The sequence below is a fragment of the Cavia porcellus genome, unplaced genomic scaffold (genome assembly GCF_034190915.1).
Source record: "Cavia porcellus strain 051 isolate PalLab524CR breed Dunkin Hartley unplaced genomic scaffold, mCavPor4.1 scaffold_2, whole genome shotgun sequence".
Taxonomy (NCBI): domain Eukaryota; kingdom Metazoa; phylum Chordata; class Mammalia; order Rodentia; family Caviidae; genus Cavia; species Cavia porcellus.
The window spans coordinates 7,987,733-8,014,609 of NW_026947485.1; the positions used below are offsets into that span (position 1 = coordinate 7,987,733).

At 44.9% G+C, this 26,877-nt stretch overlaps 1 protein-coding gene across 4 annotated transcripts in view; it reads right to left on the reverse strand.

Moving 5' to 3' along the window:
- Ptpn12 (protein tyrosine phosphatase non-receptor type 12) overlaps window positions 1-26,554 on the reverse strand; it is a 77,075-nt gene extending 50,521 nt beyond the window's left edge. For 2 of the 4 annotated variants that reach the window (XM_063237592.1, XM_063237585.1), the window contains exon 1: window positions 26,158-26,552. In XM_063237592.1, the coding sequence (XP_063093662.1) occupies window positions 26,158-26,256 (99 nt within the window). In that variant the 5' untranslated portion in view covers window positions 26,257-26,552. Of the gene's footprint in view, window positions 1-26,157 lie in introns of all 4 variants that reach the window. The other 2 variants (XM_063237593.1, XM_063237596.1) reach the window with 2 other exon arrangements.
- Between the last annotated feature and the right edge of the window lie 323 nt (window positions 26,555-26,877).

Genomic DNA, 26,877 nt, shown 5'->3' on the forward strand with positions numbered 1-26,877 from the left:
TGTACACATGCATAAAAAGTATTGTTGAACATCAGCAAAAATGTCTATTAGAAATGGGTAGCTGTGGAAAACAGATGAAAGGACTAATTATTATTAAATGTAACATAATGGGAAGGCCAGAAAGACTGTGTACGGTTTCATTACTCTATATTAACAGAAACACCTTGTATAGTGCATCAAATTTTTGTCTTCACTTCTCAAAAAAATACCTAAAAAGATGTGTTTTCAGATACTGTTACTGAGAAGTATACCAAGTTTTTAGGTGAAATGATTTTACTACATCATGAACCCTGACAACATGTTTATGTCATGAATGAATATTTGAATTTTCATTTATCAGTTTTGTCAAAGCCTGGAACACCATAGAATGCTTCATTACACATTCAAGTTTAAACTGAAGCCTGTTATCCCAGAATAAACAAACCGAACACAACTGCCACCAGCTGCGTTTTGCCACAGTATCAGAGCTCACAATGCACGCTGATCTGCAGAGGCTCTGAAAACCAGCACCCGGCTGCAGCAATGCCTGAGGAGGCCCGGGCAACCCAGAGGGCAGCCCATGCCCCAGGCGGAACACTGAAGATGTAAAATGCACAGCTCTGCCACTCTCTATTTTTGTTTTAGAAAAGTTATCTTAATAAAAAATGTTTGCTGAAAAAGTTAAAATGAAGAACGTCCTATGCAAATAAAAGGCCACCTAAATAGTATAATTACACCTGACCTGGCTATTGCATACTATAAACCTGTACTGACCTGTCACACTGGACCTCACACACATGCCTATTACTGCTCAGTTTTATGCAGTAGAGTACTTGGAAACTTTCAAACCTACCATGGACACAAACCTTGTTTCATGCTTTAAAAAACAGACCAACATCAAGAAAATCAGACCTAATTGTACTGAGAGCTATGTTCAGGCACGGTCTCCCTAAGCCCCAACCCAAAGATCAGGTGGACAGCTAAGTTGCCTGAATTAAAACTCTGGGTCTGCCCCCTTCAGTCACGGGACACTGAACATTTAGCCCTCAGTGCTAGGGTGGAGCCAGTCCCTGTCCACTCCACAGAGGACACGTGGCTCAATGTTCCTAGAGTCAGTTACAGAAAGTCTAGCTCTCATTCATTCATTCACTCAAAACCTTTCCTCGATCAAAGACCAGGAAGAGCCATATGTGACACGCTGGGCCAATCTGCCTGCCCGGAACTTGCACAGTGGGGCAGTTTACTGGCTCTGGAGTCAGCTGGAGGACAGGACCACGAGGGCTTAGCCTTTGTTTCTCATTCAGTAGATGTGTGGCAATGCCCGCAATCTTGTGTTTTTAGTTAGGTTCCTGGGTGCTGCAGCTGCTGCCGCCTTGAGAACAACTAGTATAAGGCATCTGGGCTCCTAGCACTGACTGCTGGGCACGCAGACGGAGGCTGATTTTCAACAATCTCTTCAGTTCCTCTGTGCTTTCTATAGAGGTTGGCAGCACCAAATAATTTTGAAATAAGAGCTTTATGTGCAGCAAAGAGACAATAACCTACAGGATGAGAAAAATTTTGCTAGCTACTCCTCAGACAAAAAAACGAGTATCTAAAATATATAAAGAACTAAAAAACAAAAAACCTAGCCCATCCCCCCAATATAGACAGATGGAAAAAAATGAGCATCTGAAATGTATACTTCTCAGATGAAGCAATACACATGGGCAATAAATATATGAAAAGAGGCTCAATATTGCTGAGAAATCAAATGGGACTCCACCTCACTCCAGAAAGAGTGGCTACCATCAGGAAATCAACCAACAGCTGGGTGTAGTGGTGCATACCTGTCCTCTCAGTACTTAGAAGCTGAGGCAAGAGGTCATCACAAGTTCAAAGCTCAACTAGGAGTTCAAGGCCAACGTGAACTATAGTGAGGTCTCACCTCAGAGAGAGAGAGAGGGAGAGAGAAAGACAGAGAGAGAGAGAGAGATCACAAGTGCTGGAGGGTTGCAGGGAGAAAAGAACTCCTCACCACCACTACTGAGGAGTACAAACTGACACAGCTAGTATGGAAAAAAATCAGTATGGAGGTTCCTCAAAAAACTAAAAGAAATCCCATCTGACCCAGCCATTCCCCTTTCTAGGTATCTAACCAAGAGTTAAAGACCCAGTGATGTGTGCATACTCATGTTTGTAGCAGCACAATTCACAACAGTTAAACGTCCATCGACAGACGGACGGATTGAAGTGTGGTATTTACACGCGATGGAGCAGTGCTCTGCCATAAAGATAAACTTGAGTCATTTGTATGAAAACGAATGCACCCTGAGACTATGCTAAGTAACTCAGGCACATAAACTTAAAGGTTTCTTACTTGAAAAACTCCATATGTTATACCCATAATAGATATGACAACAGAGAAAAAGAGAAAGAAAGTATTGTAACTTAGGACAATGCATCTAAAAGGGTACTATAAAACTTGCTACAACTGCCTTATGTCTTCTATATGTTCTTTGATCTAGTCTGGTGTTTACTGTGTGTATCTAATAATTATGAAGCCTCCGAGACAAAGGAATCCATGCTGGAAAAATGACAGGAGGCAGAGGGAAGGGAGAAGCAGGGAACTGAACTGTAAGTGTACGTACCAATTCCTGCCATGAATGTGATCATCGTGTGCTGCAAATATGTACTAAAAAGAATGAAAAAAAGAAATCCAAAAAGAAAAAAGGGCTTTGAGACTCTTTATAGGAAACTGAGGAACAACTAGGGGGAATAAAGAAACTATAATTATCAAAGACAGAGAGAGTAGTGGGGAGATCATAACTGAGTAGCAAATAAAAGCAAAAATCACAGGCTGCCGATAAACACCAAAGGGGCAAAATATAAAAGCATTAAAAGGTTCCGAGGAATGGCAGATAGAAAAACTAAAACTCTTCTCCGAATCAACTTTCCAACACATGTAAGTAGAACACCGGAATACTCAATCTGGCACTGCATAGATCAGCCAACACCTTCATCAGCAGTAACTGCCAAAAAGCACCACATTCCACTCGGAAAAAGCTCACCAGGCGATCTCCTTTGTGCGCCTTTGCGGTGAGCCCACTCAAGCACCTCCAAACCTTATCCATCTTGAACACCTCTTACCTTTAAAGAGTTTCTGTCGCCTCACCCCAAATCACTTTCTCTTCCAAGTTCTTTTTACTTTTGCAGGTACACTTACTTAAAACACTTCCCAATTACCATTCTTAAAAGAAATACATAAAGAAAAAGCACCTTATTTTTTTTACTGAGCTATCAACTCCATAAATACAAAACCACCGTCACTGTCAGATGTGAATTTATCAGTGGGGTGTGGTGGTCCCAGAGCCTGTCATCCCAGCACTTGTAAGAAGATGAGGCAAGAAGATCACAAGTCTGAGCCCAGCCTGGACAACTCAGCAAGACCCTGTCTCCAACTTTGGAAACGGAATAATAATAATAATAATAATAATAATAATAATAATAATGGCTGGGGATGCAGCCCAAAGAAAGGCACGGGGTTCAATCCTCAGCACTTCCCAGTCCTAAATTAAAGCAAACTGTCAACACGTTAGTCTCTGACTCCAAATCTTCTAATGTGTCAATAACCTAAGACGAACTACCAATTCCGTAACTATAAAATATCTTCAGTGTTCCCTGACCACTACCCAGCTTCTTTTCCTAACGCTCCATCAGCAGCAGAGGGCCCTACAGCTATACAGAATGGTGAGCTGTCACCAAAGCCAGCAACCCCCCACCGCGTGCCATCAGCAGCACACCCACCGCGTGCCATCAGCAGCACAATTTGTGCTCTTGGTGTAAGTTAACAGAATTCTGGCTGAAGTGTTACTTCCTTTGTGAAGTCTTTCTTGAACCTTTTCACTCCTTCAACTGCCCTTCAGCCCTCTCCACAGCAGTTCTTATACATCCCTCTGTCATTTATAAAAAAGCATTTCAAGGCTTGTTCATAAGACTGAGGCAGAGTCTGAACTTTTATTGGGTTTCACACAGAGTAATATCAGCGCAAAGCACTCACATTAAAAACAGGTGAAACCAAGAGTAACTTACTGTGTCTCCTTGGACAAGGCAGAAATATGCTAGGTACTAGGGAGCTTTGTGATTTTGCCTTTGTTTTTGGCAGCAGTGATCAAAACCAGGGCCTTGTGATGCGTAGCTGTAAGTGCCCTCCACTGAGTGACACTCCTCAGACTTTAAGATGCAAACAAAATCTGAGCTTAATGCTTACTCTGTCCTAAAGTCCCCAATGAACTGTTTCATCTTAATTTTTTGAACGATTAACTGTATCCCCTTGATCTAAAACCTACAGACTGCTTCTCAAAGGCCTCCAAGAGTCCCCAGGAGCATGACTATCCTCTTTTAGGGCGTGCTTGTGTGTTTGGTTTGGAGTTCTTTCATGGGTTAAGGACTGGAGCCCCTGAGAAGGGGCTGTGTGAAGCCGGGTACATCACTGGCTGCCCACTTGGCAGAGAGCATCACAAACACGAGGGCACAGCCCAGGGCAGCCTGGCCGAGCGCCGCCACCTGTGTCTCGCCTGCCTGGTTCTCCTCCAGACTGTTTCCAGTCTCCGTAAGTGCCGATCAGACGCGGAACTGAGAAGCCAATGATGGAAACAAATACTAATTGAGAAAACAAATGAACACAGAAAAAACAGAACTAATTTGGCTATTAAACTAACGCAAGTTCTTTTTTCAATAACATGAGGTATAAGAAACTATCATAACTGAAGATCCCTCAAGGGCCATTATTAGACCATACACCATTCTTCCAGTCTCCAATGCCTTAATTTGTCTGGCTTTATACACAAAAAAATTGTCCTCAGTCACAAAAGTGACTCAACCCTACTATTAATTAAGCCTTACCTTAGAAGTTCCATTATAACAACACAATTTTTTAGAAACCCCAGTAAGGAGGCCTGGCGTGGCAGAGTGTGCCTGTAAGCCCAGCTCCACAGGTGGGAGGATTGGGAGTCAAGTTTGGGCTAGTTTGAATTAAGTTAACAAGTCTTCACCTCAAAAAACGAAACACACACACACACACACACACACACACACGCCACAACAACAATTAAAAGTCAGGAGATACTAAAACCAAAGTATAAGTCCCACTCAAAACGCACTATACAATGTCTAACTGGTGACAAATCTTTACACATAAATATACGCACAACACTAACAGCAGGTTTTACAACAGTACTACTAAAACAATCAAAGAATTTCCAGCACACAACGGGGGTGTGTTCCTCTACCTGCAAAAGGTGCCACTGGGCTTTCACACGTCACCTTCAGTCTTTGCTCACCTTGTCACTGCAGCCTCCCAGACTAACGTGCCGCCCACCCGCCATTCTTCTTCAGAACTGAATTTCTCATATGAAGCCCAAGTCAGCACTGACATCAGAGTAAACGAGCCCAGGCCAATCACCCTTAGGGCTCAGGGTAAGGAGAGTCTCCTGAGCTTCACCCCCATCAACTTCCTCACCTCCTCACTCCCACCTGTCCCTGACGCCCAAGCGCGCAGCACTCAAATCACTCTGATGAACAGGTGCAGGTGCACACCACCCTCATCCACCTCCCCCTGCACCGCTTCCCCAACTCTGCCCCCTTCCACGCCCGGTCTAACCGAGCCCCCCTGCACACCTCACATCCCCGTTAGAACATGAATCTCTTGAAGGTGCCATCTTCTCAATATTGTTACTATGGGCTGCTATCAGCAAAACCCACCACGCACAGGGTGCCATTAACGCGTTCACATTGTCCCAGGGGGTGACATACAGAGAAAATAGACGCAAATTAGAATTGATCGGTATACCTAATAAATCACTTACACACACACACACACACACACTTTTTTCCAGTGTACAATATGAAAGTTTTGAGGCAGAGAGGCTGGGGTTCAATTCCTGGCTCCATCTAGCAGCAGCAAAGGGCCCCCTAACCTAGCTTTATCATCCTCCCTAAATGGCTACAGCAATAATTCTTCAGTTCAAGAATTTTTAAAATAATGGGACAGGTTTAATTATCTTAGTTTCAACTAATAGGGCCTTACTTTCTTTCATTTCATTTATGCAAACACTGATTACATTGATTTTCCAAGTCAATCACAACTTTATAAATATTTTCTCCCATTGTGCCCCAATAACTGCTCAGAAATTCCAAATTCTAGGTATTAAAACTTTGGCTTCTGACTATTCCTTTGTCTACTATATGTCTGGATTTTAATTCAAGAAAATATAATCACTATAGCCTCCTTTAGTATCTGTCAGGAACCAGAGCAACCTATCATTTATTTTATTCTATAATTTGCAGTATGAACACACAGTAAAACTGAAAAAACCAAGTTCCAGCATTAACATTATTACCACAATAACATCAATTCTCTTTAGTGCCTACTAAAAAATAAATAGGCCTAAATTGATTCCATTGGTGCAGAGTTCATATTTATCTTTGAAAAATGTCACTTTTGTAATTTGAAAACACCTCAGTACCACTGTATGGAAAAAATTTATTTTTTTGTTAGGTCTGGCAGCCACAAAGCTGTGGTCAACAGATAAACTTTTTTTTTTTTTGCGGTACCGGGGAGCAAACTCACAACCTCATGCTTGCCAGGCAGGCACTTATGCCACTGAGCTAAATCCCCAGCCCAACAGATAAACTTTTAAAAGTAAGACCTATACATCCTACCTCCTGCATCTTCTAAAACTTTTCGCCTCTACCACTCTGCTTAAATTACTTTCCTAAGTCATCAATAATCTGAGAAGCATCGAAATTTTAATGCTGGACTCAGGTATTTATAATAAAAAGTTTCAGACTGACTTATCACCTCCACGAAGATGACTGGTTTCACATCCTCTCCTAACCTAGCCTTCGCTCGGCAATGTAATTTTTGCTTTACAGATGCTGCAGTGAGTAGGACAAAACCCCTTTTTCTAAAGAAGCGTATTTTCCAGAAGTCATCCTAGGCCAGTCATGCAGACCTTTAGAGACCAAGTGCCCAGACCGAAACTCAGAACCACTTACTTATTACAAAGTCCCACTTTGTGATTAAACCTAAACACTGAGGTTTCAGTTTGGAAAAGCCCCATGTGTTAACATCTTTTGTCTTAAAAGAAAAACACAGTGATCCCTGTGCCACAGGTCTACCATGGACGTATGTTAATCACCTCTGCCTTTTACTCCACCTCCATCACGGCTGCTACAGCCAATGATTACAATCCGCCACCCTGGAGACACACAGCTTCTCCCATCCATTCTAAACCCAAGGCGCATGCTGGGAACCCTCTCTCTTCTATTACATTTACTCTGACCTATGAAAAGTTGACTTGAGTCATTTTAAAATACAATACCAATGCTTTGTTCTTTTAATGCTCATAAAATTTATACAGCTGCACTGTGTAAATTCTGTAGGTGTTATTTTCTGATTTTTTTCATTAATGATGATACTCTATCATTTTCATCTCCGTTTGCTCAAAGGGTCCCTCCACCGTATTCACTCATCCTGCTAGGCTCCTGCTAGAAGCCCTTTCTCACAAAGCTCTGTATTAACATTACGTGAATTTCCCTTTTAAGAATCCACATTGGACTAAAAACCAAATGTAAATACAATTGAACTATACACTTAAAATAGTAAATTTTATATTTATATACATTTCACAAGTAAAACAAAAAGTTGAAAAGTATCTCCACGGTACTGTGACCCAGGCATTATGTTTAGCTCTGCACTGATTATTTCCATCTTTATTTCCTCATCTCTATGGCAAATGCCTTCAAGAAAGAAGCCACAGTCACAGGCCTGTAATCCTAGCACTCTGAAAGCCTGAAGCAGGAGGGTCAGAAGTTCAAGCCCAGCCTCGGTAACTTAGTAACTTAGTGAGATCAAGTCATAAAATTAAAAATAATAAGTAAAATAAGTAAAGTAAGTAAATTGGAAATGTAGCTCAGGGAGAAGGCCCTGGGAAGGGGGGAGGGGAGGGGCAGTTAGTGGAGACCACACCACATAAATCCCAACCCCTTCAAAGGGCTTAAATTTTCCAGAAAACAGAGTAATTTATTCTGTTTGAACTGAAAAAAAATTGGGGTGATTCTGCCCAAGATTGACTCAGGACTTCTGATTCCCAGTCCCAGGTGTGAGAACTTATCAAGTTAAAAGGTGCACAAACTAAAACAATCAACGAGAATCCTTAGATCTAAAAAAACAAAGTGAGGTCACAAACTGCTGTCCTTAAAGCTCGCAGCTATCATAAGCAGAAAAGTTCTAAGGAGTAACCAAAAAAGAATGCTAAGAAATGAATATTTTCGATGGGCTTCTCAGATGACTGGACATGGCTAAGGAAAGAATCTCTGTGCTTGACATAGCTCAATGGAAACCTCCAAAACTGAAATGCAAAGAGAAAAAGGCAACGGGGTAAGGTGAATGACAAAAACAGAACAGAACATCCAAGCAGCTGGGAACACCACAAAAGGTGGAGGTGCAGGAGGAACAAAACAACAAAGAGAAAGGGACAAAAGAAACAGTATCGTTTTTCCATTTTCTCACTTTCTCACTAGCGCCAGATTTACTTATTTAACTCTTAATCAAGTTGATTATCATAAACACAGGTTGTGAGACAACCGCAGAGATGGCACAGGGATGAGACAGACGCTAGGACACTCCGTCACTGTACGGTGCTCTGTATGTGAACGGCAGCATCTTACCTACAGTAAGCGCCCACATTACGAACATTCGAGTTGCAAATTTTCACAGATGTGAACAGACCTCCCATTTGGGTTTTTTCTATGCTTTATATTTTATATCTGTGTCAAAGGTCCAACGACTCACTGTGTGGGACTTACAAATGAATTTGACTTCCAAGTGTTCTGGAATGGAATTCCTTCATCTATCAGGGCCTTACTACACTGTATTAGCTAGAAATGCACACTGCAAATTGTAGAGAAACCATTTAAAAACTTAAAAAAGCTTAAGTATGAGTGAAAACTGTATCACATATATGTTCGATTAAAAGCAAAAAGCATGCTGGGTGTGGTAGCACATGCCTGTAATCCCAGCACTGGTGGAGGTGGAAGCCGAGGCCGAGGCCGAGGCCAAGGACAAGTTCAAGTCCAGCAGGGAAACAGGGGCAACCCCGTTTCAATATGGAAAAAAAGGGGGGGGTGTGGCCTGGGGATGTAACTCAGTTCACAGCTTTACATTCAATCCCCAGTTGCTCCAAACAAAACACACTAAAACAAAAAGAAACAAAATAAAGACATATAGATTACAAGTAAACAGAGATGCATCATGCTAATAGGAATGAAAAGAAAAGAATAGTTCTACTGATTTCAGAGACAGACTTCATAGCAAGTAACCCCATCAGGAATAAAGGGGCAATGACTTAAGGATAAAGGGGTCACGTCTCCAAGACATAACAATCCTTGATATGTACGCGGCCAATAAGAGTGCCCCAAAATATATGCGGTAAAACCAACAGAAACACAAGGAGAAATTTTGGACTTCATGATTATAGATGCAGATTTTAACACCCAAATCAGAAGTGGACAGAGGCAGGAGAAAAAAAAAACCCACTAAGACTACAGTTGAATTTAACACCACTATCCACAGATTACTAACCCAACAACCACACAATACACTGTTCAGAAATGCACTTGAAATAGTCACCAAGACAGAGCACACAATGAGCCAAAAATCTGGGCTACAAAATTCACTTTAACAAATTTGAAAGAATGGAAGTCATGTAATGTTTTTTCTTAGAGCACAATGGAATTATATTAGAAATGAACAACACAACAGTTATGGTAGCACATGCTATAATCCCACCGTGGTGGTTAACGAAGGCAGGAGGATTCCAAGTTCCGGTCTAGCCCCGGCAACCTAGGGGACCCTGTCTCAAAACATAAGAAAAGACCTGTGGTTGTAGCTCAGTGCCAAGGCCCTGGCTTTAGTCAGTGGAAAGGAAAGCAAGGAGGGAGAAAAGACAGGGAAGAATGTGGAAAAGAAAACGGAGGGTAGGAAGTACAAAATTTCCCAATACTTAAGAGACCAGACAACGTATTTCCAGTAGTAATTCCAGCACGTGGGAGGCTGAGGCAGGAAGACCACCATAAGTTTGAGGCCAGCCTGAAGTAAAAAAAAACAAACCCTAAAAACCAATAGGCTTCTAAGTAACACAGGGGGAAGTGGGGTGGAGACATGGCTCAATGGTAGAGCGGTTGGCCAGCATACACAAGCTGCAGGACTCAGATAAAACCCCAGCCCCTTCATTTAAATTTTATTGTAAAGGTGTCATTTTTTTTTTTTTGGCAGCCTTAAATTTTATTTTGAGACCTGCTCTCTAATTCTCCCAGGCTGGCTTCAAATTTGCAATCCTCCTGGCCTCTGCTCCTGAGTAGCTGGGATCACACACATGCATGCCCAGCCTGTATGTGTAAGTGTGTGTGTGTGTGTGTGTGTTTCCAGATCAAGTTTTTAAATGTTTTGTTTTTTGAGACAGGGTCTCAATATGCAGTTCAATATAGCTAAGGCTGGCTTTGAACTTTCAGTGATACCTGCCTCAGACTCTAGAGAGAGCTGGGAATCAGTGTGTGCCTCCACACCTGGCTGGCTACATACTTTTAAATCGTGTCAGAATAATTAAAATAATTTTACCACCAACCAAAGACTGCACATGGACGGAAGTGCACTTTACACTCCGCGGCACCGCAGACCAGGCTGCGTGCTCCTCTAGACACGCTCGCCGTGGGCGGGCCTGCGCCTTCCTCCACCAGCACCGCCGTCCGGGCACTCAGCAGGAGAGGCGGCCTGGCCTCTGCGGTCAGCGCTCCGCTCTCTGGTGCGGAAGCGGCAGCGCCTTCATTTAAACTCTACCCAGCCTATCTGCAGCTGGCAGCAGTGCACCGCTGAAGGACTACAGGAGCGCGCTGCGTGCGTGCCAGCCGCCCGCTGGCCTCTCCTGCCCCACCGTTTCTTTCAAAGGCAGAGGACCTTCCTGTCTTCTCCAATTTCAATTTATCAGTTTCCGGATCTCAGCAACACACCGGCGAAGCGCCAGCTGGCAGAGGAAGCGGTCTGGGTAGGCCACCTTACAGAATCAGACCCACGCAGTGGCCAAAGCTGAGCCCGCAGTTACTTAAAAAAAAGAAAAAGATTTAAATGTACACAGGAACTTCTTTAGTTTTAACTCTTTATCTCTGAAATCTCATCTTCCATGAACCCAATAATCACTAATAAAAAATTCTGGATCCACAGGGCCAGCCCCGACTTTAAATTCATTTCAGATCTAAGTTCACTGCTGTTCCCTCATATCTCCTTGTATCTTCCAAACAGCTCACACTCAAGATCTCTAAAATTAAGCCCACAGCACTCAGGAGGCTGAGGCAAGAGGATCACAGCGAGCTAGAGGCCAGCCTGGGCTACCACTGGGGAGTCCCAGGTCAGCCTGAACCACACAGTGAGACCCTGTCTGGAGAACAAACCAACCAACCCACCCATCCAACTTCTGAAGCCGATCTCTCCTCCTGGATTCCCTATGTCATCAACACCGAGCAACCAGCCAACCAGGTGAGCATGCCAAGTTTGCCCTAATCCTCCACTATCCAAGTCCTGACAATGCCACCTACCTCAGAACTGCCTTTTGCGTTCTCCTCTGTCCTTCGTACTCACTGGCACTGTTTGAGGGCTCCTGTTCACCTATGATGGTTTGCTGTGCCATCCCCGTCCCAATGCAGTCCACTCTCACAGGGCGGCGGTCAGGGTGATCCCACTGAGTATCAGTGAAAGCATCATCAAACCTGAAAGGTCCCCCTGCACGTGTGCCGCAGGGAGCGTTGTGCAGCACCAGCAGCTCTGAAAGGGTTGCCATCCCTGCCTAGAAAGCCTAGTCCCACTCCAGCGCCATGGCAATCCTCTGCTGGCATCCTCATTCAGGCTGCCCAGGCTTGGTAGCTTCCGTGACAACCTGTTCTAACTGCAGCTCTGGAGCTCACACTACCCTCTCTCTGGAATGCTCTCCTCACAGACAACTGCATGGCTACCTCCCTATTTCCAGTCTGACTTCTTTCTGAACCTTGCAATGAAACAGAACCTCGCAATGAATCTACCCTACCTGCCATAAGGTAAATTGATCACATTAGCGGCCTATTTTCAGTCCTCCCTATATTAAGACACAGATGACTGCAGCTTCTGACTTCAAAGTGGAATCGCTTTCCCCATCTGCTGAAGCCGGGCTGGCATCACAGATTGCGCACTGATAGAATGCACCAAAAGAGGCAGGGCACCAGTTTCCAGTCTGACGCAGCCCCTCACCTGTACACTGTGACAGCAACCAGGAGAATGAAACACTGTGTGCGACTAACCCACCATCTCGGCCACAGCCTGCTGGTCCCCAGAAACGTGCATTCATATGGGCAAGACCAGCGAGCTGCTGAACTGATCCCCCAGTAAGAGCCAAGTAGGTTTCATGGTTACACAGTATCACAAGAGCAATGGACACCAGCCACACCTGCTTTCCTGTCCTCCTTGAGCTCTCACCACCCGACCTACTACACATTTACTTGCTCAGAAACTATGGCTCCTGCTGTTGTGTTTTACACATGAGGTACCCCCAAAGATGCATGTTTTGGGAGCTCGATCACCCTGTAGCCATGTCCAGGTGAGGCCCAGGCGACTGGTCCAGGGGTCAGCAACCTGGGCAGGGGACGTGTCCACATTGCACAGCTGTTAGGAGGCAAAGGAAGCTGGTCACCAGGGGTGACCAGAAGGACAGATCTGGGGCAGGCCTGCAGAGCTCTCCCCTGCCCCCCGCCACACCCTGCCCCTGATGCCTCAGCCTTTCTAACAAGCCTCAAAGAAATGGAGCCGGGTGATCCTGGTCTGAAACCTGAGCCAAAACAAACTTTTCTGCTTTTAAGCTGAACAGGTATTTTGTCACAGCAACAGAAAGCAAACATACTTGACGAAAGAAAGTGAGTTCCGGGGCTGGAGATTTAGCTCAGTGGCATAAGCTCCTGCTTTGCCAGCGCTCGGTCGTGAGTTCAATCCCTGGTAAGTGAGTCCCATAAGGAATCTTACCATTTAGGTTCTAGAATAGTGCAGGCATTCCATAAATACTGAATGAATGACTGCATGCATGAATGAACAAAAAATGATCACAATGATTTTTAGTAAAACCATTTGCTTATATATTTTCCATCAGTGGATGCTGCTAAACTAGAATCTATTTTTAAAAATCACTATATTTCACAAGAATTTTAAAATTAAGATTTTTTTAAAAAAAGTAACATTTTACTGAACAAATACATTTTCAACCATTAGTAAACAATTTTTTTAAAACTTATAAATGTTACTTATGCAAGTTATGCCACTCTTTTCCAACTTTTGGCATATGTAAGAGCATATTTTAGTATGGCAGCACACAGTATAATTTATACATTAATGCATATATATATATTTTAATGCATATATATTTTTTATTAATGCATATGAAGAAGGCACATAGTCAACGTTTTTTTTTTTTTTTTTTTGGTCTCTTTCCTTTTTATCGGTACCGGGGATCAAACTCACAACTGTCTGCTTGGAAGGCAGGGGCTTATGCCACTGAGTTAAATCTCCATAATAGTCAGCATTTTTTACTGCAAAAAGTATGAGGTCAAAAGTATGGAAATCAAAAATAAATAAATCAAAGTATGAGGATCAGCAGCAGAGAAAAGCCCAACCTACGACACAAGCCAGGTGTTTCATGATCTGTTCCCAGCCTTCCCCTCTCCTGTGCTGCCGCCCTTTTTTATATACACCACGTGCCCGGGCAGCTGGGGGCTACTGATTGCATTTCTACACTTCCTTTATTTGAACACAGGGCCACCCCTTCGGTTTGAGCACTGCCCACGCCTGTACTACACCGGTGGGGGCAAGTGGGTACAGAAACACCTCAGGTCTACACAGCCCACACACCTTCTCCCAGCCTGTCGAACCCTGTGCTCCGGAGCTACTCACAAAAGATGCACTGCTAATAGAACCCCCAGCAGGATGGCAGGCCTTTCCCTCCTGCGGTCTGCAAATTCAAAAGGATTTTTAAAAAAACACTAAGACATTTGTGTTTGCACTCTGTTGACATTTGCACTAATGGTACAAAGACAACGGAGGGTTAAACCTGGCAACTTAGAGCAAATCAAGGCAAGGGGCATCAGTTTCCTAAGTAGTCATTAATCTTCATCACCAGGCCTGGGCGAGGAGCTCCTCTGAAGAATGTCTTCAATGAAGCAGGAAGAAATACACATTTTCTTGACCTCTGGACACGTCTCTCCTTAATACTGTATGTGGGTTAGAAAAACATGAGTTTGAGGACCATGACTTTGAGAAGTAAGTCCTGATTTTCAGGATCAGTTTTTTCATTGTAAAATAAAATCAGTAGTATTATTCCTTATAAGGTTAGTTGCTAATGAAACAATGTAGAATGTCAAAATTCTAATATTAAAATATTATGGCAGGGCATGGTAACATACCTACAATCTACACTGGGAAGCTGAGGCAGGAGGACTGCAGATTTGAGCCCAAAATGGTCAACTTTGCCAGAAACTGTCTTTAAAAAAACAAATCAAATTAAAACAAAACCAAAAAAATAATCTTAAAAGGGATGACGCTATAGCTCAGTGAAAAGCTATGGGTTCGGCCCCAGTACTGGAAAAATAAAGAATAAAAAACATGTTCTGAGTTTAAAAAATATGCATGATCAGAAAATGTACTGTGTCCTTCAGAACCGAGATTTCCACGAGAATGGAGTTAGGTTTCTAGATGCCACGTTCTGGAGGCCGCGCTGTGTCACAGAGGCGTGGTTCAGGGTACTGAAAACATCTAATGAATGAAAAGGGGCTAGGAAACACAGGTAACTGTTTTCAAATGTATTCTGTGGGACAGTACAGAGACTACCAACTGCTTTGCTCCTACAATCTACTTGGAACCAGACTTTCACTTTTCTAAATGGAAAGTGCATTGAAAATGTCTCCCAACTGTTAAATCAAAGCATGTTTATAACACTGGAAAATGCTACAGAAACGACACCAAGTGGGCCAGAGCCTGGACATCCAGGAGACTGGCCAGTACTGATCACCAAACCACCAGCCTCCCAAGCGGATCGCAGGTCCCGCCTGCCCCAACCTGTCCTCTGAGCCTAAGTAAGAGTTAATAACATTCTTACAACAGCGTAGGTTAAAACAGAGACAGGCACATTGAAATAAAACCAGGTTTCCTTGCTTGCGTATTCCACCACCCGTGACAGTCTCTTTAGATACATACACGACACTGCATTATTCTCGTCTCAACCGTCAAAATAATCCCAAAGAAGGAGGACAGCAGCTGCCCTTCCCTGGAGCCTATTTCACGCCTCACTCCACATTCGCAATTCTTCTTTTCCGATTACCTCATAGTATGTTCTGTATGCATACTGCCAATTTTAACTACAAAATATTCCAAGAAGTTAAGATTGAGAATACTTTAAATCACTTGTTCACGGCTACACAGAAGGAAACAGCCTGGCCTAAACCAGGTACAGCAGCAGTTAGAATCCACATCGCTGAGTGCCCACCACAATGATGGACACTCACACACACCACTGAGACTTCATTTCTCCTACCTGCCCACATACAAATCCCTTCATCAATCCCTATAACTAATATTCCTGCCCACTTGTAGCAAACATTATTTCTCCCTCTTTTATCTCCCAATTTTTAGAAGAAAAACTTACAATTTATATATCTAATTTGACTCACATTTCATTTTAAAATAAAAACTTTGGAAATTTTCTTTAACAACCAGAAAAACAGGTGCTAAAACAGGTGTTGAATTGGGCATGGTGGTGCACACCTGTAATCCCACTCAGGAGGCTGAGGCAGGAGGGCTGCTGGAAATTGAAGAATAGCCTGGGCTACACAGTGTGTTCAAGGTCAGCCTGAACTACATAACAAGATCCTGTCTCAAGAGAAAAAGAAAGGACTGGGGATTTAGCTCAGCGGCATAAGCGCCTGCCTTGCAAGCAGGCAGTCGTGAGTTCGATCCCTGGTACCAATAAAAAAGAAAAAGACAAAAAAAAAAAAAAAAAAAAAAAAAGAGAGAGAGAGAGAGAAAAAAAGAGAAAAGAAAGATACTTAGGCCATTTTGGAACAAATTTGAAAATACAGTGGCACCTTAAAGCCTGGCAGATAATAAGTCAATGGCAGAAAATTAAATGCATTAGTTAAATATACATCCTATACTTCTAGTTTAGATTTTCCTTTTCCAAAAATACTTTAAAAATAATCCACCACTCACTACAAGCATACAGGTTATGAGAAGATACTATTTTTCCAAAATTTTAAGTAGCATTAGGATAATTCATGTCACTGTAATCAGTCTTACAAGATTAGTCAGGCTCTTTAGTATTTCTAAGTATTGCAGTATTCAATTTTATCCCCCTGAGGAACTGAGAGCACGGTGCCTCTCGTGTGCAAGAACAGAGAGGCTCAGAGGACAGGCAAGAAAGGCAGGCTCAACATCCTGGGAAGAAAGGGCTTAAAAAATAAAAAGTCATCGACGGAGCCGAGTGCTGAGGAGGGGTCTGGACACGCCGCGAGGTAACCACTGCAGACGTGATTTCAGCGCAGCGGCCCTACACAGCAGAACTGCCGACGCTACCTAACCGTTCTTTCAAGAAAGCCACCCTCAGCCTCATCTTACCATGGAATGTAAGAAATCCTGAGTGCACTTTCACAGAGAAACTGTCGGTCTTTCAAACTGTGTGTTTGTAAAGTAAAAAGATCCAAACATCTGGTACATTAAGGTATTAAAGCCACATCTTTCATTTAATAATCTATTACTAAATTAATTTTTAAAAATGTCTCCCTGTTGTGCTAGTTAATAATTCTTGTGAATGAGTTCAGAAAAGTATTTGAACATAATCAGTTACGTCAGCTGCAAAATCATATTACTATTTGCCTACTTTGTTCCTCGTTGGTATGTGTATGATCTATTTGTAACAACAAACAAGGAGACATAAATATAGGCAATTTCTACATTACACAACATGCGAGCTATCTCTAATCCTTCTCAGCACAGGTTGCCGAATCCTAGGCACAGATGAGCACATGGACAGGAGAGCCAGCGGGACCCCGGCTGAGGCGCTACTCCATGGGAGGGCCTCCAGGCGAGACACAGGCTTATCTCCTGCATGAATTTAGATCCATCTGAACAATGCACCCGGATATATATTTGCAAAGTGAACACACGTGACTAAGCACTGATAAAACTCATCTGTAAAACCGTATTTCCTCACAAAAGAGTCCCAAAATTGAACACTGAAAGATTATCATTTAAATCTTAGGAAGCATAAATATGCTGCTAATAGGCAAACTTCATTTTCTACTTTCCACAAAGAAACGTTCGAGTTTCAGAAGTGACTTGCTCTGAGCTGAGAAAACAGCTCAAGTCACACAACTTCTTGTGCTTTTTCCTGACAGAAGGTGGGAGTGGCCGTCTGGACCTAGGATGTCCCTAGTGGATCACACCTCAGAGCCAGATGCCCAGCCTGGTGCCCTCGGACGCAAGCAGAGGGAACTGTGGACCCCTTCCACATCAGCACCAGGAGATCGGTCTCACTGCAGCTCCGAGGCCATGCACACCCATAACCCGTGTGCCAAAACAACGCTGCTCTTTCAAAGTGGCTTATCTTGGGTATCGTTCCAGTTACTTGGGAGGCTGAAGCAGGAAAATGACAAGTCTGAGCGAGTCTGGGAAAGGCAGCAAGATCCTGTTTCCAAGTCCTAGGCACTGGGGACGTAGTTCCACACTCCCTGGGTCCAGTCCCAATGCTGGGAAGAAAAACCCAACACTGATAGAAAACTTCTGTAACCATCAGGATATTTATACTCCACTTTATTTTCCTCTCATAAGAGCACAAATGCTGGCCTACAAAATATCATGTCATAGAAAAACTTTCATTTCATGTCCTGGGTCAGATTCAACTCTGCCATCTTTCTAAGTGCAAAGACCTCACAAGCTCCTTAATTTCGGAATGGTTTGGGTCAGGGGTAAAACCATGGCCCACAGGTAGGAGAAGGCAGAAAGCTGCTCTCCGTGTGTCTGTACCATGAGCTGCAAACGCTCTCCATTTCCACTTTGGTTCTGGGCACAAGTGTATCGTCTTAAAATCTTGGGAGTTATCTCGGAAAATGCAAATGCATCATTTAAAAGTGATCTATCTGGACTATTATTTGGGTGTCTGCTTATTTTGTATATCGCCCTGCTCTTCTCATCTAAATCCCTCAGGCCTTACCTCATGTCTCTGAAATTGCTGTTTGTTTGTAGCCTCAATTTCTCCAAACAACTCACTCATAATCACGGCAGGAGCAGCGTATTATTATCTTTCCACCAGCCTAGAGGTTCTAAGATTTTTGGGACCCACATCCTAGACAATCTAAAAGCTACAAATCTTCTTCCTCCCAAATCAGGCTCGTACAGATAGCACAATATTTTATAGTATTTAAAAGGATTCACAGATTCTACTGTAAGGCCATCCGCCTGCCCCACGGCATAGCTTCCTGCTGGTTCTCCCAAGTCTGTTCAGTTGGTACTTCCCAGAGCCACATGCTCAATCGCAGAATCTAACAGTGCCTGGGGTATGGAAGACATTCCAGTACCTCGAAAAGTATCACCTGGATGACTGGATGGATGGTGGTGACCAGAAATAACAAGGACAAATTTCTGAATATGTCAGGGTCATTACTCACATACTGTTAAATAAAAAAAGGCAGAATACATCTGGAAAAGTTACCACAGGAAAATGTGGACATTCTAGATATCCCAAAACCTTGAAGATCGAACCTGAACCTTATTCCAAATTTCCCAGGAAAAGCCCAATGTCTACTCTATTTTTTCTTTTTATCTACCATAAGCCAGTCACAGACGCCATATTATTTATACAAATGGAAAAATATTTTCATGTGATTTCAGAAAAGGCTTCCTTTTACTATGGTATTAAAAATCATATTATACAATGGAGAACAAAAACTTTAAGATAAACTTCGTTAAAATATTTATCCCAGAAAGTGAGTTTCATTTTTAATTTTAAGTAAACATGGTAAAGTCATTCTAAATTTTTAGTTTTCTGATCTTCAAAGTATTAGTCTGTAAACAAAAGGAAAGTTTTCTAAGAAGAGAATATGAAACATACAACAGTGAAAGCACAGACACAACATTCCATTCATCTACGGAGCACACTCAAGGACAAGGAGCAGCTTCATTTGGAGGGAACAGGGAATATACACTGTGTAGTACGGGAGTTTGACACTGGAAAGGTTATGTGAGACAAGGTTAGGAAGCTCTGGATTCCAAGTTACATAATATAGGCTGTTCTGTAGGTCTCTCAACTAAAGGCAGCGATAATATTACGGAAAAGGGACAAAAGAAAACCAGACCATCAAAACTGGGCTCAAAAGCAGATATAAATAGTGTGAAAAAAACAGCTGACCTTTGATCCAGTATTTTGAGGTAGCTTCAGCATTTAAAATTTCCAATAATCTTAATGGCCAGCACAGGGAATCATGAGGCTTGACTGGTTGGTTAATTGGCAGTCAGTGTTGAACTCTCTAACCTTACACTTGCCAAGCATGTGCTATGCTGCTGAGCTATATAGCCCCAGTCGGGACTTTTTTTAAGTTGTTTTTTTTTGGGGGGGTACCCAAAATTGAACTCATGACCTTGGTAGGCAGGCACTGTGCAACTGAACTATTTCCTGGCCCTTAAAGTTTTATTTTTGATAATGAAAATAAAATCGTGTTTCCAATGCAGACCTACACACTTGTATTAAAAAGCACCCTGGTTGTACCAGCATGGTTTCCATGGCTCCAGGAGCCCTCAACTGAAAGTGGTGTTTTAGGAAAGGGAAGGTGATACCTAACTGGATGGGGCAAAACCCACAAGCTCACGATTTCTGAAGGGAGGACAGTGACACGATACCTAGATATTATTAATAAAGTGCTCCCCAAGTATGGCTGGCAGGGCACGTGCCAGGGAAGAGGACACCTTGGGTGGACCCTGAACCCTATGCATACCACACAGTGTCCAGGGACAGGTGAGCTCAGCATGATGACTCACGTGTCCACAGAAGACACTGCCTGATAAGATCATCCCACCCCAAAAGGTCTGAGTTCAGGCTAGCTTTTCCAGTGAGTGCCAGCGACAGGTGTACCAGCACACCTGTGTGTAGGCGGGACGCAGCGCTTCTCACACTGGTCTGAGACGGGAACCCTTGTACTCTCTGAAGTCACCTGACCAACAGAGCTTTCTGTCTGGCGGCCTTACCCTCGCCTTCGATTTCTGCTCATGCAGTGGACATGAGCACCTAGCAAACGCCAGGCACTACACTCGGCAAGGAGGCCAGAGATGGCCAGGCTTACAGGCTTTCTCTCTGAGGAAAACGGAAATGTAAATGTTTATGAATCAAATGAACTGAGTGCTACAGAAACACACACACAATTAATGTATACACAAGAAAATGAACTCTAGAGATGCTCTGTTTCCAATTTTACTGTTTCAAAACTTTCCATACTACATAGTAAAGAAAAAAAGTTAGCATTTTGAAAATACAGTAAAGATTCTACAAGTTGACTACAAGTGGTTGCTCCTTAGCCGGGATTGAGAATGAGAGCTCGACTAAGGAAAAATTTGCTCCTGGGAAAGGTCCACCTCCCAGGACTGTCACTTAGCTCTCAGATCCGATCGTGAAAACACATACAGTAAATGAAGTAAATTTTAGTGTGCCATCTAGTGAGACAAGTCTAGAGAGTTCCTTAAAAGTTCTTTTCCACTTTTGAAGTTTTAAGTTAAAATGTAAATGAGCCTGACCAAGCATTCATGAAAGGATGGGGAGAAAACTGTAACTAAACAACAGGAAAGCACTCAGATGGGCAGTAAAACCCTAACTGAACAACTAGAAAAGCACCAAGTTCAAATGCAAGGACTTAAGAAGTGGTTCCTATCTAGCTCTGAAAGACAGGTCAGTCAGACAAAGCCCCAGAAGCCACCACAAGGCAGTACCACAGCCATGTCCACAAGGACACCTACAGACACAGACAACCCCAAACCCGAACGCTCCTGGTGGGCACGGGCAGTGTGTGGCAGTGCTAATCTGCGCCAGTCACTCAGTGGCCAAACAGCCCAGCAATCCTGCTCCTAGAGTGCTGAAAACAGAGTTCCACATAAAATACATGTCCATGGCATTATTAATAAGGGCCAAAGCCACACCTATAATCCCAGAGCTCTGGGAGGCTGAGGCAGGCTAGCAAGTTGGAAACCAGCCTGGACAATTTAGCAACTCAGTGAGGTCTTGGGTCACAGGAACAAAGGGTTGGGGTTACTGCTCAGTGTAGAGGCCCTGGATCCAGTCCTCAGTATCTCAAAACACAAGTCATGGCCAAAAAGCAGGAACACAAAGTATTACTGACCCATATAACAAAATGAACGAACCTTAAAAATACTATGAAGGAGAGGCAGAAAGCAGCAAATATGATTCTATTTCTGGGAAATGTCCAGATGAGCCAGAAGGCAGCTTAGTGGTTGCCCACAGCAGGAACGGTGGGGACGGACTGCTGATGAGTACAGGGTCCGTTACAGGGTCCCTTGCTGCCATGATGGCTGTACACTCCTGCCGCTGTACTAAAAACCATCAAACCATCGGCTATGAACACACTGCATGGTAGTTCTCAAAAAGCCATTACTTACTTAAAACAACAACCCCTGTCTCAAAATAATAAATAAAGCTGGGGGGAGGAGGGAGAGCTAAGTGTAAAGACTGGGGTTCAATCCCCACCCCACCGCCACCACACACACCTACCATCCACAACATTAATGATGAAAAGTTTTGTATTCATCTGGTTTCTGCCATGTAAGATTCTTCCAGGCTTTCCATCTTCTCTCTTTTTTGTTTTCTAAGATTTCTTTTGTTTGTTTTTTTTTGTATTTTTACCGGTACCAGGGATCGAACTCACGACCACAGGCTTGCAAGGCAGGTGCTTATGCCACTGAGCTAAATCCCCAGCCCATTTTCTAACATTTCACGTCCAACCACTGAATCAAAGAGTTTAGAAGTTTTACTGCAATAAGACAAGCTTCTTTCTGCCTTTTAAAACTACTATTCTTGACCATTTTATAAAAGATGACATACACAGACATAAGAAATAATTAGGAAAATATTCCATTACTCATTTTTCTAAACAGACAGTGTGGGAGGGGAACTGACCTGCAACCTGCGTCTTCTTGCTTCAACATCAACTTCCTGAATATCAAGTTAGACAGAAAGACAATGTGTGTACACATGGCCTGTTTCCTCCCCAAGCCACTGTCATCTGGCTTCTTCCCTTACCCTAACCCTAACCCGTTCTTTCCATTTGCCAACTTGCTCCTCAGGCTAGCGGGGCGCCCTCCCAGCACTGTGATCCCCGCCAACAGCGCCTGCCTGAACTCTGTACAGGGCTTCTCTGCTGTCTCTGGTTCTTCTCCCTAGACCTGACCACATCTTCTCAGGACACAGGTCACTCTGGATGCCTGTCAGATAATCTTATTCATTCAGATGCTTCCAACCACTTCCTCTGTGCACACAGGGAAGACACAGAAATCCTTAATTCCACCCTGTTAGCAGCCCAAATTCTGCATTCTGAAGGTGTTCCAGGCACTCCAATTTCAACAGGGCTAAAAGTGAACGTCCCCTTCTCCCCTGCAACCTCCCCCAGTCGTGTTTTACCCTCCCCACGTGCTGCTCCTCACTCCATTCCCTACCACATGGCACCTGCTAGTGGAGTGAGACGGTGCCAAGCCACTCGCCTTTCTCATCACTACTCACTGTGACTTCTCTCAGTCCTTACCTACTCTGTTCTCCCTGACTGCTCAGTCCTGGCTCTGTGGTCTCACTTGCTATGTTTTATCAGTTTCCGAAGTTCCCAGTCTGCACAGCCATCAGAATCTCCTTTCTAAAACGTGACCCTGCTGAACCTTTCTGAAAGTGCTCAGCCTCTCCAGAAACCCAGAGTAGGGCCCCTCAGCTCCTCCACCAGAGCCTGCTCAGTGATTTAGGTAAAGGCCTGCAGGCAGGGGAGAACTGGACAGGAGCACTGCCTCACTTATCCCAATGCAAAGCGGTCCCACAACCACTGTGGGGCTCCAGAAAAATCTAACTGCAGAAGTGTAAGATCCTTCACAACCTTACCCTGTACACTGCTTCGTTGGTTCTCAAAGCATGGCTCGAGGACACCTTTCCCAGAGCCACCTCAGCAATCTGCAGGAAGTGAAACCCAGCTCGGTCAAACATGAGCGACCGTCACCTATTCTACTCGCTCATTTACCATGATCAGTCTGCCAAACTGTAAAAACTACATTGAGATTTAAAAAAGGACAAGTTCTAGATCTGTTGAAAATTTTAGCATAATAAGTAATGCTACCGTTGAGAGAATGAGGATGGAACAGGCCATGGCCAAGATAACTTACAGAATAGTTAATAATAGGCGGAAAAGTTTCCGGCCTCAATATTCATCAAGGAATTAAAACTAAAGCAAGGTATAATCTTTCAACCATACAGAAAGATAAAGCTAATTATACTATGACACACATTAATGACAGCTGTATAAAAATTTTCCAAAAAGTTACTTATAAACAGATACTCAATGTCCATAATCTATTCACCTTGCATTTATTTCTAGTACTGGAAAGAGTAGGCAATAATGAAAAAATATAGAACCTTTATGCACAAATGTCAATCAGTATTACACATTACAAACAACAGAATGGCTTACACATTCACCATAAGAAAATGGTTAAAATATAAGTCACCTGATGAAATACTGTACAGCCACTAAAAATTTTTACAAAGCAGTGATAAATGAGAAACGATTATCAAAATCTAAGCTTAAATTAAGTAGAATACAGAGCCTTGCCTACTATAGACGAGGTCCTGTGTTTGAATTCAATTCCCAGCGCCACGATAAATAAATAAAAATATAACTGTGTAGCTATGCTCGTTTAGAACCCTTAAAAACATTAATTTCCAAATCTGAAATGGCATTATTACATTATAATGGAACAGGATTACAGTAGCTAAATCATCTCTAAGGCTATTCTAAAATACTAAGATTTTAAAATAAATGTTTAATCTGTATCAGAATTTAAGAATATCAGAACAGGTACACTATATCAGCTGATTATTTTCTTTCCTTGACAGGAGGACATAGCTGCTCTCCAACCTTGCAGTCCAGGGAAAAGCAGCACCAACTACAGGCAGTTGTAATTATAGCTATTTCTTAACCAGTCAGGAAATAAAGGCAGGCACTATTTAAAAAGAGTAGCTGCAGTCATCAAATCTCCAATAAGCATCAACTAGCTATACCAAGGAATAAAGGATTAAAAGGAAACTCATTCAGTCCTTGAGAACCGAGGTCTCCAACAGGAAATCTGACTCACCCCCAAAGCATGAACCAAGCAGGAACCTTAAGGCTACTGCTCCTCCAGAGGAGTCCAGAGCCTAAACACCTGTCCCAAAGGCCTGCATTACCAAACAGTACTCCTGGACACTGAGCAAAGCACACAGGAACAAAAATATGACTGAAAGACACCAATTTTAAGCACCCTTAAATACTGGAGCATTTTTCCCACCTTTGCTGAAGGGTACTAAAAGAGACTCATCCCTTTATTGTAAACGACACCGGTGGAAAGACATTAAGTCAAATTTCTCAGCAGCAGGGAGAGAAAATACCCTCCTCAACCTTTTCAGATTCAAAAAGTGATTTTTCACAAAATATACAAACTAAATACCAAAAGAAATGGTCAAACGACGAACAGCTGGATTATCTACACTTTTCCGACTTCACGAGATAGTAACAAAACCCTACTCTGGTCCGGTATTTATTGATCTGGGAGGAGGGACTAACAAACCTCAACAGTAGGTACTATTACAGGAGCAGGAACCGTAATTTTCAATGGTTAACAACTGAAAGCTTTAGGAGGCAGAAGTCGCTTCTAAAATGTAAAGAACTCTCGTGATGCCAAAAGTCGTTTCAACTACACGCAGACAACTGCGGTCTGAAACAACGTCGGGGACCCATTCATTTTTCACCGACATTTACTGCATATGTTTCCACGATCGGATTTGAGAGCTAAGTGACAGTCCTGGGAGGTGGACCTTTCCCAGGAGCAAATTTTTCCTTAGTCAAGCTCTCATTCTCAATCCCGGCTAAGGAGCAGCCACTTCCCAAAGTCCCGCTTCCTTTTCCATTCCCCAGACCTCCAGGGTTTCCAACGCCCCGGTCTTGCGCAATATCCGTAGGAGAGGCAGCCGCAACCACCGCCTCCTTCTAAGCCGGGAAACAACCCTAGAGGGAACATTGTCCAGCAGATAAATACAAGGGGCGAAGAGGGGGGCCCTGAAGGAAGTCGGTTGCGGGTCCCCCGCCTGGGTCGGAGCCCTCTCACCCGCACGACTTCACCCCCGGCTTCTCTCCGGCCGGCCGGCCGGCGAGCGCGGAGGGCGGAAGCGGGAGGCAGCAGAGGGGGGCCGGGAAGGTTATCTCCCAGTTCAGGGCTTCAGCCTGCATCTCGCCTCCGCCCCACCAGGACTATTGTTCCCGAGTTCCCCACCCCCACCCCGGATAGGAAGTCATAGTCACATCCCCTTCGGCAACATCCCCGAGGGAATCCGGAGTCCGCTTCCTGCAAGGGCAGCCCCCACCTCCCGGGACCACCTCTACCTGGAGTGGCGTGGACCCCAGGGCCACCCCGAACCTGCGTCCCGGCAGGTTAGAGGTGGGAAGAGGGGGGTGAATGGGAACTGGGTGAGCCCTGCGAGTCCCTCTGGAGGAGGCGTCCCCAGGGGACGATCGCTAAGAATGAGGGACGACAGGAGTCCTACCTCGGCCACTTGGAGCCCACGGACTTTGGGAGTGCGTGCCAACCACGGCCCCCTGCTCCTGCGCCCCCCGCCGGTGACCCCCGCCCGGCCTGCACCTCGCGCCTCCGCCCGGCCCAGACAATGGGTGGTCGCGGGCGGGGGCCGGGGTACGCGCGGGCCACTTCACCGCGCAGCGCAGCGCAGCGCCGCGCGCACACAAAGCGCCGAGGCCGGGGCCGCGAGCCCCGCGCCTGCCACCGCGGAGACTCACCATGAAGTCCCGGGCGAAGTTGTCCTCCCCATTGTGGTCCGGACTCTTCATGGCCTGGACCCTCTGGATGAATTTCCTCAGGATCTCCACTTGCTCCATCCTCCCGCGTCCCCCCCGCCGCCCGCCCGCCCGCCGCAGAGCGCGCTCCGGCTTCCCCAGCTCGCGGCCCGGCCCGACCCCCGCCGGCCCCGGCCGCTCCCTCCACCTCCTCCCCGCCGCGCCAGGCGGCGGCTCCCGACGCCACAACTTCCAGCAGCGGCCGCCGCTCTCCACAGCCCGGGGCGCGCCGCTGCGGCTAGCGCCGGCCCCAGCCTCCCGCCGGCTCCATCCTCCCTTCCCGCCTCGGCCGCCCGCTGCTGCGCCCGCGCCCGCGCCGCCGCCGCCGCCGCCTCGGGAACACGGCTCCCCGCCCGCCCTACCCCCTCCCCGGTGCTTCCTTCCCCCACCTCCCGCCCGCAGCCGCGGCCGCCTCTCCCCGCGGACGCACCCCCGCCACCACCCAGACGCGCGGCCCCGCGCGGCAGCCCCGCCCCGAGCGCGACGCCGCGACGCCCCGCCCCGCCAGCCCAGGGCCACGCCCTCGATCCCGCCCCTCCGACCCCAGCCGCGCTCTGAGTGGCTGAAAAACACCTCGCGGCTTGCGGGGCGACTAGGCATCACTTCCGGGGAGCGCCCCGCCCCGGGCGCTGGAGTGTCCGAGGATCTTGGGGTGCACGTTTG